The 16203-nt window shown below is 36.9% G+C and overlaps 1 protein-coding gene across 4 annotated transcripts in view; it reads left to right on the forward strand.

The window, feature by feature from the left end:
• Positions 1–16203, forward strand: part of LOC120429711 (triple functional domain protein-like) — a 226984-nt gene that overhangs the window by 179494 nt on the left and 31287 nt on the right. For 3 of the 4 annotated variants that reach the window (XM_052709377.1, XM_052709378.1, XM_052709379.1), the window contains exon 8: positions 6966–7041. In XM_052709377.1, coding sequence (XP_052565337.1) covers positions 6966–7041 — 76 coding nt within the window. The remainder of the gene's footprint in view (positions 1–6965; positions 7042–16203) is intronic. The other variant, XM_052709380.1, reaches the window with a different exon arrangement.

The raw sequence follows: 16203 nt of genomic DNA on the forward strand, positions 1-16203 counted from the left end.
TAGTACCGTAGGTCGTTACAAATATTTTTTGAAGTTCATGTCCCTCGACTCTGACTAAAAAACAAAAATATATCAAAAAATAATATGCAAGCCGTGAATTCAACATTCCATTGATGTTTTTTAAAAATAGTTTTCGAAATATCTTTGTTTTGAAGAAATTAGTTTTTCTCTAAAAAATCAGTACTACTTAAAAATTAAGTACTGTATATTTGAATTTCACAAATATTCAAATTTCTTAATTGGACCCCATCATGCTAAATATGATTATAAACTCAGGAAAATGGATTTAAATGGGTTTCGGTTACATTTTTTTAATGATCACAATTAACTTTTTTTAAAATGCAGGTGTTTCTGTTGTTTATGAAGATCAGAAAAAGAAGTGTTTGCGCAACGGTATTGCAAAACTTTTATTTCATCTGGAACCGGTCACAGAAGGTCGGAATTATTTTTTTACTAATGAGACACTGTCTTATCTTATTGAAAGGCGTAATTTAAAAATAATTTTAGAAGGTATTTATAATCTTTGTAGTATTTAAATTTTATCAAAATCCAAATTTTTCTGACCTCGGTATGACTAAAACGGAAATAAAATGAGCCAAATATTTGGTTATTAATTCGCTGCTGACGATTTTCAGTTTGTCGATTCTATATAGATGATTGAAAGCTTTGATTACAAATATCAACTGCTGGCTCTCCGCGATATGAAACTCAAAAACAGCACAATACTTAACATAGATATTCAAATGAGCAACTCATTAGGCGAGCAAGTGCTGTGTGGTGATGTGACGTGAGTTTGTATTTGTGATGGAGTGTAGATTAAATTCATTTTACAAATATCAATTTGGAGAGTGCGAAACTCACACTCGGGCATCCAGGCCAAATGAGAGGAGGTGTTGTCCCACTCCTCTGCAAGGGTCTTTGTGGCTAGTCACGACCAGCACATGGCCATGTTTGGCTTTGTACGCGCTGTCATGTGTCAAGAAGAAAATTCTCCTTTTGGGGGGCGAGGCAGAAACTTTTGTTGGCGCAAATACGGCTGTCAGAACGGGGAATTTCGGAGCGTGCAGTGACGGTTGCGTGGTTTCTTACGGGATCCGAAATCGGTGTCTTGTTGGGGTAATTAAATTCCGTAAATCATCTTTCGCAGAATTTCATCTCTTAAAACGCGCATTTCTCACCTCTCTGCCCTTGGCTAATTAGGCACAGTCCGCACAGTGTAACGTGTGTTCCAATCGCGCACTATTTAGATCAACTCAAGTGTCTGCCGCTGGCCAAAGTGTAGCCGGATGTTAGGGTGACCGGGCGTAATTCGAAAAAAATAGTAATTTAGGAGTCAGATATTGAATTGGGTCCTAAAATGAAGCTTAGATTACTGATATTATTGTTTACAGCGATAAAGCTTAGCATTTGAACGACCACAAAGAGTTTAAAATGGATTTTTAAATCAATTTTGAAAAATTAACCTCGCGGTCCTTCTTGACAGAAAAGCTCCTACTTGACAGCTCGTTCCAAGGGGACCATAGTTGATCCATCGAAAAATGTTGTCTTGTCAATTTTTTTTTGCATTAAAATGAAAAAAAGTGATCAGAAATGGTTTTTAATCGTGTTTTTTACCGTTGAACATAAAAATTGACATAGGGCTGTAGTACCCAATTCTGGTATTGATTAATTTCAATTTGTTGTAAATAAAACAAAAAAAACTTGACCACCCTAACGGACGTGCATACCGACATAGAGGTAGACAACATATAGCGTACAGGATGACACGCCACGGCGCGCTAAAGAGGTGGGAAGAAGCTCATAAATTCCAAAAATAAGTTGCGATTTCATCTTAAAAATTCGATGGCGTTATGGCGCAGAATATCGGTAAGATGAGATGAGACACGGTGTAAACAAAAGTGTTTCAAGGTCCTCGCTTGTTGCCGCTTCTTCAGAACTTTGAAAGGTATGCTAGCTTGCAACAGTGCTGGCTGGAAGCTATGATTGTACTATGAAATTTTACTATTGATGTTTTTTTCAAACATTGTTGATGGAAAGATAAAAAAAATGCCGAAAATTTGTTTAGGATTGGTATTTTGACCCGTAATTTTCTTCATTGATTGATTAGATATTGATGAGTTATACATTAACTTCAAAGATCTGCTACTCCTGTAATGAAATATCGGATTCATCGGTAATTCATCAACATTTAGATGCCGGATATTTTATTTTCTTATGCATCGTTGGATAATCCTCCTAAAGACTTCTTGACGATGTCCAAAAACCCTAATCCCGGCACTGTATCGCACCACACTTACTGGTTCAGTCTAACTGGCCCAGCCGCCATAAACCGCGCGCTTATGTCGCGACGACCACGACGAGTAGTATGCAGAATCAGCTCTCCGGGTGAGGTATGGCCAAGTCTCGTCGCGTCTCGGTCGCGTGAACTAAGAAAAAATAATAATATTTCGATACAATTTGGCGGACATTGAAAATGCGCAGCACGGCCGAATTTGGAGTGGAAAGTGTTCAAAAGTTACAATAATTGTTATTATACTTGGAGTGCCTGTGCCTGATTAAACGTTGTTTTGAAGTTCACATGTGAATAGTTGTGCGGTTAAACAATAAACTGTGTAGTGCTAAACTATGCTGTTGGAAAGTCTGCTGTAATTGAACAATGTTAGAGGAAGTCTGGTGTAAGTTTCTTTGAGTGTGAGTCTTGCAAGTTTGATTTGATTTATTCGATAATGTTGAAATTAGTGATAAACGAACCATTTATAACATTTTTGGATTTACTTTTCTTAAAATGTTTCCAAAACAAAATCTAACAATATTTGTTGATTTCTTATATTTGCAAATTTGTGAATTGGCGTTTCTAAATTGTTTTAATTTCATCCTCAAAATTGGGTAGAACTAGTAATTTGTATGAAAATGTGTTATGAAATCTCTAAAAAATTCAAAGTTATAAACATATGGTGTGTTCAGGAAACGGTTCAAGTGATGTCCTGTCTGCTTGTGTATCACTTTGTCTCATACCAAATCAAGACTTGAAGGTTGTTTAGCTTATGCTGGATGCAAAGTTCAAGCTTCACATTCCTACTCATTTGTTTATCCATTAGACAGCCAAGCAGCACGATGGTTACAAATTGTTGTTCATTTCGCTATATAGTATTCATGTTTCAAAAATCAGATTTTTGCTCGCTTGGACTCAAATGAAAGGTGATTAGTTGGACCTTCAAGAAAAAATCATTCCCGGTTTCAAAAATCTAGCCAAACATTTGAAAAAGTCGTATGAAACTTTAAAATGCCGCTTCGACGGTGTCTGGACCAAAGAGCCTATGTCAAAACTGAGCAGCAATCGTCCGAGAGAGCAATCGTGGTACCATTTACGGGCACAGAGAACAGTGCTCGAGATGGCCGAGAGAATGGAGCACCCGCCGTCGAGCAGTTTTTGCTTTTTTCTACAATGTATTTCTTATGGAGCGAACTGTCAAAAACTGCTCGACAGCGGGTGCTCCATTACGCCTTCGAGTTCATTTCCAAAGCAAACTTCATCCGTCAAAACAAAAACGTGTTGTATACGGGAATCGAAACAGGGACGTTTGACAGACTAAGTATGGGTCATCGCTTTTGGACTTTTGAAAAGGACCTTAAATAAATATTTTGTACATTCGGGCATTATTTTTCATTGTTATAAAAACGTATAGAAAATTTCACTCCATTTTTAATTTTTTTAATCATTGAAGTTGATAAATGAGGGCTAGTGGGAAAATACCCATTTTCGTCACAAAAAGCTTTTCAATCTATTCCCTGCGCCATTTCTCACTTTTGCAGTTTGCCTCTATTCAAACAACATTTTAAGATATAACAAACAATTGAATGTTGCTTGCTCATTTTTATTTGAGCTATTTTTTTTTATGTTTTATGTTTTATATGAGGGAAAAGCCCGTTTGAGTGGAACGCCTACCGATGGGCCCTTCTCAAATAGGCACAAAACGTCTTACTTTTTTATTATCAACAGATTTTACAATCCAAATGACATAGAGGATATTTACAATCAAACTCAAGCTAACAAACTAAACTAGCACAATATAAAAAAATAAATAAATAAATAAAACTAATTAAAAATAAACCGGTCTAAACCTTTGTCAAAACACATATGCTTCCCTGAGAAAATTAAAAATATCGTGCTTCAGACGGGGACGGGACAAATGGAAATCGAAAAAGGGGTAACAACGTTCAAAAACCCTGCACATACTAGATACAGGTTCATTATTTTGAATTAGTCAAAAACACTTTATGAAAGCTTTAATTCATGATCAAAGTTTTAATAAGCCGATAATAGAAACAGGCTGAGAAAGGGTATATTTCCCCTAGTTAGATGACTAAGAAAAACTCAATCAGCAACGTCAAAATCAGTACAAATCCGGTACCCATTTAATTTTAGTTTTCTCAGCTTTTCGAATCTTTTTTTTCGCAAGGTTGCTTTTCCTTCATGAAGTATTTTTAAATTGCAAAAAACAGAAGATTTAAAAAATACCTTTCTTGCAAATTTGGTTTTGCATCTCAAACAAAATTTTCGACTTTTTTCAAGAATCACATTTTTCAAAAAAGTATTTCTCTTGTACCAGATGTTGCACCATCCTGAACTCTATCGCAAAAGATGCCTTCTTTAGTCCTCTTAAGGGGTACATACATGTAAATCGGCATAAATGTAAAGGGTCAAGGTCAAATTTTATTTGAAATATTTCAGGAATTAATTTTATTATTATGTTGATTCCTGAAATATTTTAGTTATAACTTGTTTCTTCTTTTATCACCACTAGATCTTTTTGTACATTTTTGGGCACTTCAAGACTTGTCAAAAAGAACATTTCTGGAGTTTTTTTTTTGAAAAGGTCCAAAACCAAATTTCAAGTTTTTGCATATTGAGTGTTTTTTTAAACCGCCTTGAGTCAGGGGTATTAAAAAACACCCAAAAAGGAAAAAACTGAAAATTTGATTTATTGGACCTTTTTAAAAAAAAACTCCAGATTTTTATTCTCGAAAAACAAATTTTGGTCGATTGTATAAAAAGATTATGGGTTATGAGATAAAAAAAATGCTCATTTTTAAATTAGTATAAAATGAGTTAAACAAGCTTTACTGCCCATGTTCGCATAAATGTCCCATATGCAAAATCAGCAAGCTGAGAAAAACGCATTTGAAGTTTGTTCCATACATAAGGCTACGTGTTAAGATTTCGCGAAAAAACTGGATTTCCTCCTGATTTCTAGAACAAAGTACTGGATGTTTTAGGCTCTTTCGAAAGAGCACACAATTTTGAACCAAACTGCATCAATAACTCGAAATCGATGAAAATGCTTATGGGACATTTATGCGATCATGGGCAGTTTACCTCCGAGATATTTTCTTTCAAGAACGAGATCAAACTCCACATTTATTTTTAAGTTATTCACATTTCAAAATTACTTTTTCAAAACCACCAATGCGCCATGGGTTTCCTATGTACATAGGAAAAAGACATGGGCACCTGGGAAAATTTTGATTCAAAATATAAATATTTTATATTTTGAGTAGAAATTTTGATTAAAATCTTTCTAATTTTACTCTGGTAAAAAGGAATAAATAGCACTGAAACATAGTGATTGTGATTAGAATAAAGAAGATTTCATTCCCAAATTGAGATTACGATACCTGCTGAAAAACAATTCAAAGGTCGTATGTTCAAATCCTGAGATCCGAGTTCAGTTCGTCGCTCTGCCGTTTGGTCAATGATCATTGCTCACTCATTCGTAACATTCGCCTTTGATTGGCACCTTTCCGAAGGTGTTCACATTTCAACGTCCAAGGGTGTTAACTGGCTTTGCGCGACTGAATTTGCAAAACTCAATTCTGGATTTATTGCCGTGTGTAGGACTGCGGTAAAGTTAGGTAAGGTTTGAAACTATTGACCTAGAAGTGCATTCTAGCTTATGTGCAACTGTCGGCATTCTCTCTCTCTGTAACTCCTCTTGTTGGATCCCGCAATAGGCATTTTAATTGAATTTTTTGTTCGTTTCGATTGGCTTGCTATAGCTGCGGCAACAAAGTTGTAGATTGATGAAGGCCCCACTAGACGTAGGACACAATTATGGTAAAATAAAATAGAATTGCACTTGGCTGCAAGAAATTTACATTTTTACTGCCTCCAGTAGCGCTTGCCGATCGATTGAGGAGTGTAATTTCGTGACACTTTATTCAAATTTTCTCAGCTCCAAATAATGACGTGCCGGAGAGTGGGCTAAGGATGTGGGCTGGTCATCGACTCTGGTCAGCCTATTTTTTCCTTTACCGAGTCTGTGTGTTTGTGTGTACGACACATAAATTGCAAAACGAGCTCCGATTCTGGCATTGAAGCTGCTGACTGACACCGCGAGGGACAACTTGCAACGGAATGAATCCACCCGAGAGGGGAGAGCTCAAGTATCCCATATATGGGACGATGTGGGGCAAAACGAGGCTGAAGGTCATCTTTGGCTTTGTTGGCGTTTGAATTTGCTGCCCAGTTTGCCCCAATCCTTCCCTGCTGGTATAATAGAAGCGGGAGCGTTCTAGTTTCGGAACTGCTCCAACGCCGGACAATTCAATGAGAATTAAATAGGATTGATAAATTGCATTTGATGTGAGCAGCATAATGGTGGTATCCCCGAGGCGGGGAAGAATCCAAAGAAACTGGTCCTATTGCCCTTGTGTGGGGGTAAATGTGTGGCCAGATTTGCACTGAAAATGGCATCAAACGGTCATCGTCGGCTGGTTTTATGGCAACTATAAATCAAACAGACCGATTGAAGGCCGAAAGACACACGGTCCATTGGGTTTTTATTTAAAGTTGTTGTGGGATGATTGTCGTGCTGTTTGGGCGAAAGAACACGAAATTTAAGTGTCCATTTTCGAGTAGTGGAATCCAATTTTAATGAACTATTTTATTTTTATTCTTTTTTCAGAAGTTCCCCAAGAGAATGATTGCATTCTGCCGAATCAGCATACATCACCAGTCAACAAACGGAAAGGTTTCAGTGGGTGAGTACACAGTAATTTGGATTCAATCATCTGGGAAAATTGGCTATTTATTTGTCTAATGTTAGCCGAAAATGTGACTGTACCCATAAAGGCCATGGTAAATCTGGAAAATGTCGGGAAAAACTCGATAATTTGACTGACGAATAAGCAAAGACAATTAACAAACTCAAACTATGTTAATTCTTGCAGGTCGTTGTATGTAAGTTTGAAGTGAAAAAATATGTTATTTTGACGATTAAAATAAAAATTTAAAAAATGTGCCAAAAAAGTTGAGCAGGCCTGGTGTAAGGCATTGCATTTTTCACAAAAAAATCCTTCTTGGAAATAGTTGGCAAGAACAGCATCACCTAAAAATCCCTGGACAACATCAATAAAGGTCAACTTTTAATTTTAAAAATTAATCTTCGCCAATTTTGAATGTGCTAAGAATTATTTTTCGGACTCGATATAAATATTATCTGGGCCAAGCTTTTATTTAAAATACTGACAAAGTTTCAGCAAAATGGAAAAATAAAATCTCAAAAAATTTAAATAAATTTTGCAATGGCCTTTTAATCACTTAACCTCGATTTTGACAAACTTCATCCCCTTAAATTTTTCTGCCGGCAATGGATGGCTTTCATGGTGCTGCCTGTCCTGTTCTGGCAGAATTGGTTTTAATTCCTTTTAATCAATTTCTAAGCAACCTGGGCTAGACAATCATCACATGTACATGACGAAATCCAGTCTGCAACCCGCTAAGATCACCATCTCCATGCGAATGCGAATGCGAACTTTATCCCCTTAAATTTTTCTAATCTTTTATATGTTTTAGTGGACTACTACATACTTTTAAACTACAGTTTTTATTTCCTACAAGTTATTGTCTTATGTTTCGAAAAAAACACACGTTATTTTTTCAAAGGTAATTTTTGATGTAAAATTGAAGTTGTGAAATTTTAATTGAGTGCACTGTTTTCAAGTTATAGTCATCTTGGGTTATCTTTTCCGGAAAAAATCTTTTTCCAATTTAAAAAAATTCCCTCCTCCAACATCTCTGAACAAATATTTTAAAATATAAAAATTCTTTACAATTTTCTTTTAGTAACTGAGGTGTGGGACCATCCATAAACCACGTGGACGCTTATTTAAGAACCCCCCCCCCCCCCCTTCGTGGACAATTGTCCATACAAAAAATAACTTTTTTGTATGGATCGTGGACAATTGCCTACCTTTGTGAAATTTTGTCATCTTTAAAAATATTTTCTGAATTTCAAAATTTCCTAAGCACTTAAAACTCATTATTTCACCTTTTTAAAATTTAAGTGGCAATTTTGTATATCTGAAAAAAAATTGTTTTTTTAAGATATAAGAAACATTCACAAAGGTTTCCTTTTTTAAATTGAAAATCAAATAAATAATTTCAAAGATATCGTTGATTAAAAGGTGAGGCCTGATTGTAGCACTTTTAACCGATAGACATTATTTTTATTAATTTGAAAAATTACATTTTTTCGAAAAAAAACTCAAAATGATAAAAATTTGAAAATTAAGCGCTTAATTAAAACTTTACAAAGGTACTTTTTGATTGCAAACTAAATTTTACATGAACAAATGATTTTTTTGAAAAAAACTAGTTTTTCTTGAAACTTAAAAAAAATATTTTTCCCCCAAAAAATTAAAAGGCCAAAGCAAAATATATTTGAAGTTGATACAAAAAATAATGCTGAAAAAAATTTCATTGGAAAATGTTGTAAATTCGTTTGATATCTATAAAGAATACATTTGTTCATTTTTGTTTTTTCAATAGTGCACTTTAAAGCTTTTTTTAATTTTTGATTGTTGGACCACAGATTGGACATTAGATTTTTAAAATTTATTTATATCTTGCCATGTTTTAAACAGAATCACAAGCTGTAGCAATGTATGAAGCACTTTATGGTAATTTTTGTTTCCAATTTTAAAAATCAGGCTTGAAATTTTTAATAAACGGAAATGAGGCAAAAAAAAGCAAAGCAATCTACTTTAACGACCCCCGGGTCTTTTGTGGTCTTTGTTGCAAGTTTCTGCTCATTTCTAGGCGTCCGAAGGTTATGTGTGGTGAATCACCCAAACCCTCTTTTACGCAAATGGACCGACGTTGTACTTCCCCATTCGATAGAAGGCGTGATCAGGCCAATCTCGTCTCGAAAAATGCCAAAATGGGATTGAACCCAGGCCTTACTGGGGTGAGAGGCTACCACGCTAACCACTACACCACCGATCCCGGCACGGAAATGCGGCAAAAGCAAGTGATTGAAAATTGAAGAAAAAATATCTGATTGAAAAAAGATAATTATGCATAACTAAATTTACACGATGACTTCCTGAACAAAGTAAAATAAAACATCTAAAATAAAAATGAAAATATGAGCATGGGAAATTTGCTCTAGCTAAGTTTCTCCATGTACTAAACAGTCCTAATATCAGAACCATATTCTCACACCTCACGGCTTCATGATAAACAAAGATTAGCACGTTTTGGAACGACTTATTGAAAAAAAAAATCAAACGGCTGCATTCTTTTTGGCTTACAAGAATCAACGTTATCACCATCGCCTATTGAGTTACAAAACCTTTACAAGTGACATCGTTCGATGAGATGATGGACGAATCTCAGCTGCGGTTAATATCAGATGTGCTTACAGTTTTTCTCAAGCTTTTTTTTTGTGTTATGATTCACCCCCGATTTCAGGCTGTTCAGATTCCTGGAAATCCTTTATGTGTGAGTTTGTACTACACAACACAAGATATGATACGGTACACCCGCTACTATTGTGTTGGTTGACTGTTCTAGCAGATCGCCCTGCCCTGCCGCTCGTTTACGAATCATACCCAACCCAGCTTATCAAAGGAACATCAACAAAGTGTGTATAACCCAAACAACACCCAGCGCGCGACGACAGCGACGATGCTCTATAGTCAGAGTACAGAGCGGCGCTATCGTAACACACCAGTTCTGTTTGTTCATAATGATGGCAAACTGTTTTGATTAAGATGAATGGATCTATTTCATGAGTGGTTTAGCCCTTCTTTTATTGTTGATTCACCGTGTAACATTTATGCATGCACGCTGAATGTGTTTGTGTACACGCGAAAATACACAAACATGACAACGGGGTCTACCTTTTTTTTTCTTTCAGTGCAAAAAGCCAACAATGGCGCACAGTTGGGATTGCCCCTGGGACAATGGGCGCCATTGTTCCGGTTTTCCATAGGCGACAACTTTTCGCGCTAAATAATGTATGCTCAAGCAGCCTTCGTGCTGACTCTTTTCGTAGATTGCTATCTGAATGTTCTGCGAAAGACTTTCACCCGCTTCTCGTTGCGAGCGTTCGATGAAAGAGGTGATAATTGATTCATTTATCTCACGTATCGAATGCATCATCAGCTCCTTGTGAAAGGTCAATTATGGTGCCCTCGTAAATCCCACCCCATCCAAAGCCACATCACTTCAAGGCAACACTTAACTCCTTTTCTTGAGACACCATGTAATGTAGTGTGCCGCCATTAGTTGCTACAAATTGCCTGTTAACCAGCACTACACACCGTAACAACACGCTCCCTATGAGCCGCTCTGGACGGTGAACGACTCGAAAAGAGCCAATCAAATGTGGACCAGGACACAGGTCGGTCGGTCCCTCTTGATCTCTCCCGTGCGGTCCCATGGGTTATCACACACACACACATACACTTACAACTACAGGAGGGAGTTTTTCCCCGACGTTTCACCGTTGTTTCAAAGGGACAATTCTCACGGTTTGTTGTACAAGCCAATAAAACGCTTTATAGGCATATATCTGCTGGTTAACTGGGCAAGTTGTTGTTTGTTTAGCATGTTATTTCTGTTGTTCTGAAGCGTAAACTTTACCTCTCTACTCAACTCTCTGGTGGTGCTAATGTGGTAAAGGGCTATAAAAAGCTACCGCCTGGCGGGGTCTTTACGGTAGAGGGATGCTGAAGAAGAAGTTGTTTATTTGTGATTGACAAATTTAAAGGGTTACGAGTAATTTGGTCTATGACAGTTTTGATTAGCTGTGAAAACAACTGAATTATTATGCAGTTGCTAATTTGCTGAAAGATTTATTACCATGCGTTTTACCAAACAGATCATACCAAATAAGTCATTACAAATTTGGATTTTAGTTTAGGCCAATAGATTCAGTTTAATGTTCCAAAATTGTGGAAGGTACAATTACATAATTTGGAGGCAATTTTTCAAAAAAGAACTAAGTTATTAGTGAAATATCAAGGCAAGATCCTAACTTGACCAGCCAAATCCTCTTACTTTTTTTTAAGCTCTTCGAATTGATATCAGAAGATAACGCTCTGACATTCGATGTGACCCGGTTTCACCAAGATTGCAGTTATTCTGTTTCAACTAATTTTAATTCATGACTATAATAGTCTAAAAAATAAACTTTTTGAGGTCTAGAGTTTAAAAAAAGGGTCCAATAAACAAAGTTTTTTGGCTTTTTGGGTCATTTGAGTCAGGGGTATTCAAAAACACAAAAAAAACGTTACTTAATCCACCCTTAGGTGGTTGGTGCCTTCCTCACATTTAAAGGGTGCTATCCAAAATAGACACAAAATGGCGGTGTTTTTCAGAGTTTTATCAATTTTGACTCATTATTCTTACCACTAGATTGGGTAGTCAGATCTTCATATTGCAGGGCACTTATGTGGTTACAACTTATGATAGGGTAGTCAGATCTTCAATCCAATTTGTGCTCGTTGAAAAGGTCTTTTAATTACCTATCTAAAGATAGGTCGCATGAATATCATGAGATAAGATGAGATGATCATGAGATCCGGCCTCCAAAATGTGCATAAATAACACTTAGGTGTTTATACATTTTGATAGGGTTGTCAGATCTTCAATGTTTTGGACGCGTTGGAAAGGTCTTTTGATTACCTATGCAACGATAGGTCGCATGATAGATTCGGACTACGTTTTCATCAAAATATCTGTGAACCGGCCTCCAAAAGGTGCGTAAATAACACTTAAGTGCTTATAACTTTTGATAGGGATGTCAGATCTTCAATGTCTTGGACGCGTTGGAAAGGTCTTTTAAATACCTTTCTGAAAATGTATAGCATGGCGGGTTTTCTTATAAAAACCACCCTTTTTACTATCTTCCGAACTTTTGTTAAAATCGTTTTTTTAGCATATCTTTTAAAGTACTTAACTAAACTCCATAATTTTTAATAGCGACTTATGGGACCCCAGGACGGATCGAATGAGGCCAAAACGGACAAAATCGGTTTAGCCAGTCTTGAGATAATCGAGTGACAATTTTTTGATCAACATCCCACCACACACACAGACATTTGCTCAGAATTTGATTCTGAGTCGATAGGTATACGTGAAGGTGGGTCTAGGAGGTCTAATTGAGAAGTTCATTTTTCGAGTGATTTTATAACCTTTCCTCAGTAAGGTGAGGAAGGCAAAAACTATAGAGATGATCTCATCATTTGACTGCAGTAGTACTGCAATTCAATGTCTTGAGACTTCAGATTACATCGCTTTGCAGCGATCGTTGGTTTGGGTGTAGTAATTTAAATCTTCTGTAGAATTTATATTTACCTTCCAAATGGAATACCGGTGTGCCAATTAATTAATGAGTGTCAACAATTCCGTAACGTTCTCCACATTACCACATTTCAACATGTTACGTTCTAATGCGATCGAACATTAATTTACAACCGCGTGGTCTCTCGCGCACCAAAAAGGCTTTATGTCACATCAAATCAATGATTTATTTAGTTAAAAATGAAACCACACCGCACACGGCGGCGGATCGTGCATTGCAGTAGTGCCAATTATGTCCTGCCTCCCCCGAGGGGAACGACATGTGACGTGACATAAAAACATGCGACGGCGGCGGCGGCGACGTGTGACCTGTTCGTAATTTTCTAATTAATTTGAAATCCACTGAAACCGGTTGAGCCATAATCGTTTCCTTTTTTGGATTCTCCCCATACCGACTTTAATTAGATGCTCGAATCGTACATGAAATGGCCATGTCGCCTCGGTGACCTCCACGTGTCAATTTCTCTCCCTGGGGGTGATTAATTGCACCTTTGCACAATCTGGCCAACAGCTGCTGCTGCTGCTGGATGAGTGCGTTTTCATTAGAGACTGAGGGAATTCGAACTAGACGAATGTGGTTGAGTCTAATTCAATTGAGCAGTGGCAATTTTGAAGAGTTGTTGAACATGACTGTTCATCTTAATTTTAAAAGTGAACCAGCAAAATATTCAGAAAAAACTCAAAACAAGAAAACAGTTCAAAAAGATGAATAACTCTTCCAAGTAATCATAATAAAAACGCAACTGGCAACTTTCAATGAACCGTCCAGTGACAATTGTTACCGCACAAATCATGAGTAGAGAGAGCGGGACAGTGTGAGAGATCAGATTACCATGCAATTATTAAGCACGTATCGTACGTTTGTGCACACAAATCCACCACCAAACGAGGCTGACCGGACTGACCAAATCGAATTCCGTCCACATGAATTGATATTTCCTGTGCTGCTGCTGTTTCTCCTGCTGTTGCGGTTGTGGTTTTAGATTCCAGCTCTATTGCGGAATGGTTTTTTGGAAATTAGAATGTTTGTTCGAGTTCCACATTTTTTTCCGCGGTATAAACGATTATTTTCGTAAATTTCTTATTTATCATGGATTTCGTAATTAATCGTGCTCGCTCTAGTACACCGTTGTTGTCAAGTATTAGTTTTATCTCAAGTGGTACCCTCCCAAGTCTCGTTACTACTCCTAGTTGCTGATTACGTAGCAGTCATAATAACTTAACCCTATAATAACCATTAGATCATATACAGTTGTATCGTAGGAGAATACGAGGTATGGCAATTTGATATTATTGTTTTGGGCAATGATTGTTCAAATGATAGAATTAGGTTGATAAACAATCTTCTCGCAACCTTTTGATAAAAAAAATATCGTTATGAACCCTGCTGCAGACCTTTCAAAAAATTGAGAAAAATTATCTTCTTTATAACACCATGCAGTGTTTGGCCAATCTTTTAGACAAAAAGGAAAATAATAGAATTTATGCAGTCATTTTTCACTTTTGATTAGTACAATTAATAATTCAGATCACAATGTGTAACGCGTATTTATGCATTTTAAATCAAATAAAGTATTTTTAATCTTTTCACAAATTTTTAATTCTGGGACCACAGATCGGCATTAAAAATAATAAATCCATTGATAATTATAATTTGCTCTTTTTTGGTAGAAGCATAACCAGAATAATGTATTTGCGTTTTTGAAAATAGGGCTTATTTTTTTTAAGTTTCATCAAAGTGTGTGAAAACATAGTCTGGGATATAACAAAAATTATTACATACTTATTTTTACATAAAAAAATAGACTTAATTACTTAAAAATACGGCCAAAAATGCTTCCAGACATTTTTTTTACGAAATGCAGGTCACACAATTAAAATCGTCAAACACTCTTCAATGATTTTTTAAAATTCGAAATTCGTTGAAGTTTATGTCGCTTTCCCCTTTCAAAGTCGGTCCGAAAATCAGGGAGCAAATTTTTTTTTCAAAATTGAAGTATTTTGAGTTTTAATCGAAAAGGAGTATAATAAACTGTCAACGGAGGAGGACAACCATGGGTGGTCTCTCATGCTCAAAAAGAAGTCTAATGAACTGAAAATAATTTGAAATGCATTTTCCTGCGTTTAAAATCATATTTAGCATATTTGAGATCGATCAACAATATTTTATTTTTTGTGAAATTCCGTTATACAGTACTGCAAAAAGTTTTTTTTTTTTCGACAAAAAGAATATTTTGCCAGAACTTTGATATTTTGAAAACGAAAGATTGCAAAACATCTGGGTAGGTGTAGAATGCATTTTATAACACTGTTTTCATTCAAATGTTAAAACCATGACTTGTAATTTAAATTTTTATATTTTTTAATTTGTTTGCGAAAATGTTGTGGACCACACTTCTGTATTGCTCAGAAGTTGCATTTTCGAATCTCTAAACATACAAATAAGAGTTAATATTTCAAAGGATAATTTGAAACTTTTTTTATTCGATTCTTTAAGCACCCGCAACTGAGTCGTGTGGTGTTCGTTGGATCGAGCGGAGTGTGAATCGGCGCGCGGGAACCTGCGGAAAAGTGGTAGAAAGTTCTCGAAATCATTGAAAAATGGGTCGCGGAGTAGCCAGAGAAGTTGGCCATCAGTCGTGTGGTGTTCGTTGGATCGAGCGGAGTGTGAATCGGCGCGCGAGAACCCGCGGGAAAGTGGTAGAAAGTTCTCGAAATCATTGAAAAAGGGGTCGCGGTGTGGCCAGAGAAGTTGGCCATCAGTCGTGTGGTGTTCGTTGGATCATTCGGAGTGTGAATCGGCGCGCGCGAACCCGCGGGAAAGTGGTAGAAAGTTCTCGAAATCATTGAAAAAGGGGTCGCGGAGTAGCCAGAGAAGTTGGCCATCAGTCGTGTGGTGTTCGTTGGATCGAGCGGAGTGTGAATCGGCGCGCGAGAACCCGCGAGAAGTAGTGGAAGCTTCGGGAAATCATTGAAAAAGAGATTTGCGTCGCCGCGTATTATATTTACATTTCATTCTGAAAGCCCATCCCATAGCATCGATGCTCGGATGGCACGCCGGCGGTAAGAAGTAAAAAATACGCGATTGATAAGTCCTTCTCATAGCGTCGTAGCTCGGAAGGCAACGATTGTTTCACTTTCTGGTCATATCATCTACCAAGATGAATCCTGACCTTCCCTTTCCTTCCCCTACTAACACAATTCCCCCACTTCCCGTGATGCTTGAAGGAGATGCTGTGGATTCAACGGTCTCATGCGGTGTCAACAGGTATAGAGCGACAAACTCTGTGTCTGATGAGTCTGCAACTTCAACTATCGGACTAACATTCCTACCTTTGTTGAACTGCATCTCCTTGGGGGGGCGCCGGTATTGACTTAAAGCAGAGATCTTCAGGGGTTATACAGTGAGGATGATTAGTTCCCACTACTCATCTCTTGAGTTTTTTTTGAATAGGTCCTATAAACAAATGTAAACAATGAATGTATCCCGCTTACTCCGATGGACTTTGACATAAGGTGTGAAAGGGATACACTCAATGTTTACATTTGTT

Source organism: Culex pipiens, chromosome 3, assembly GCF_016801865.2.
Source record: "Culex pipiens pallens isolate TS chromosome 3, TS_CPP_V2, whole genome shotgun sequence".
Taxonomy (NCBI): domain Eukaryota; kingdom Metazoa; phylum Arthropoda; class Insecta; order Diptera; family Culicidae; genus Culex; species Culex pipiens.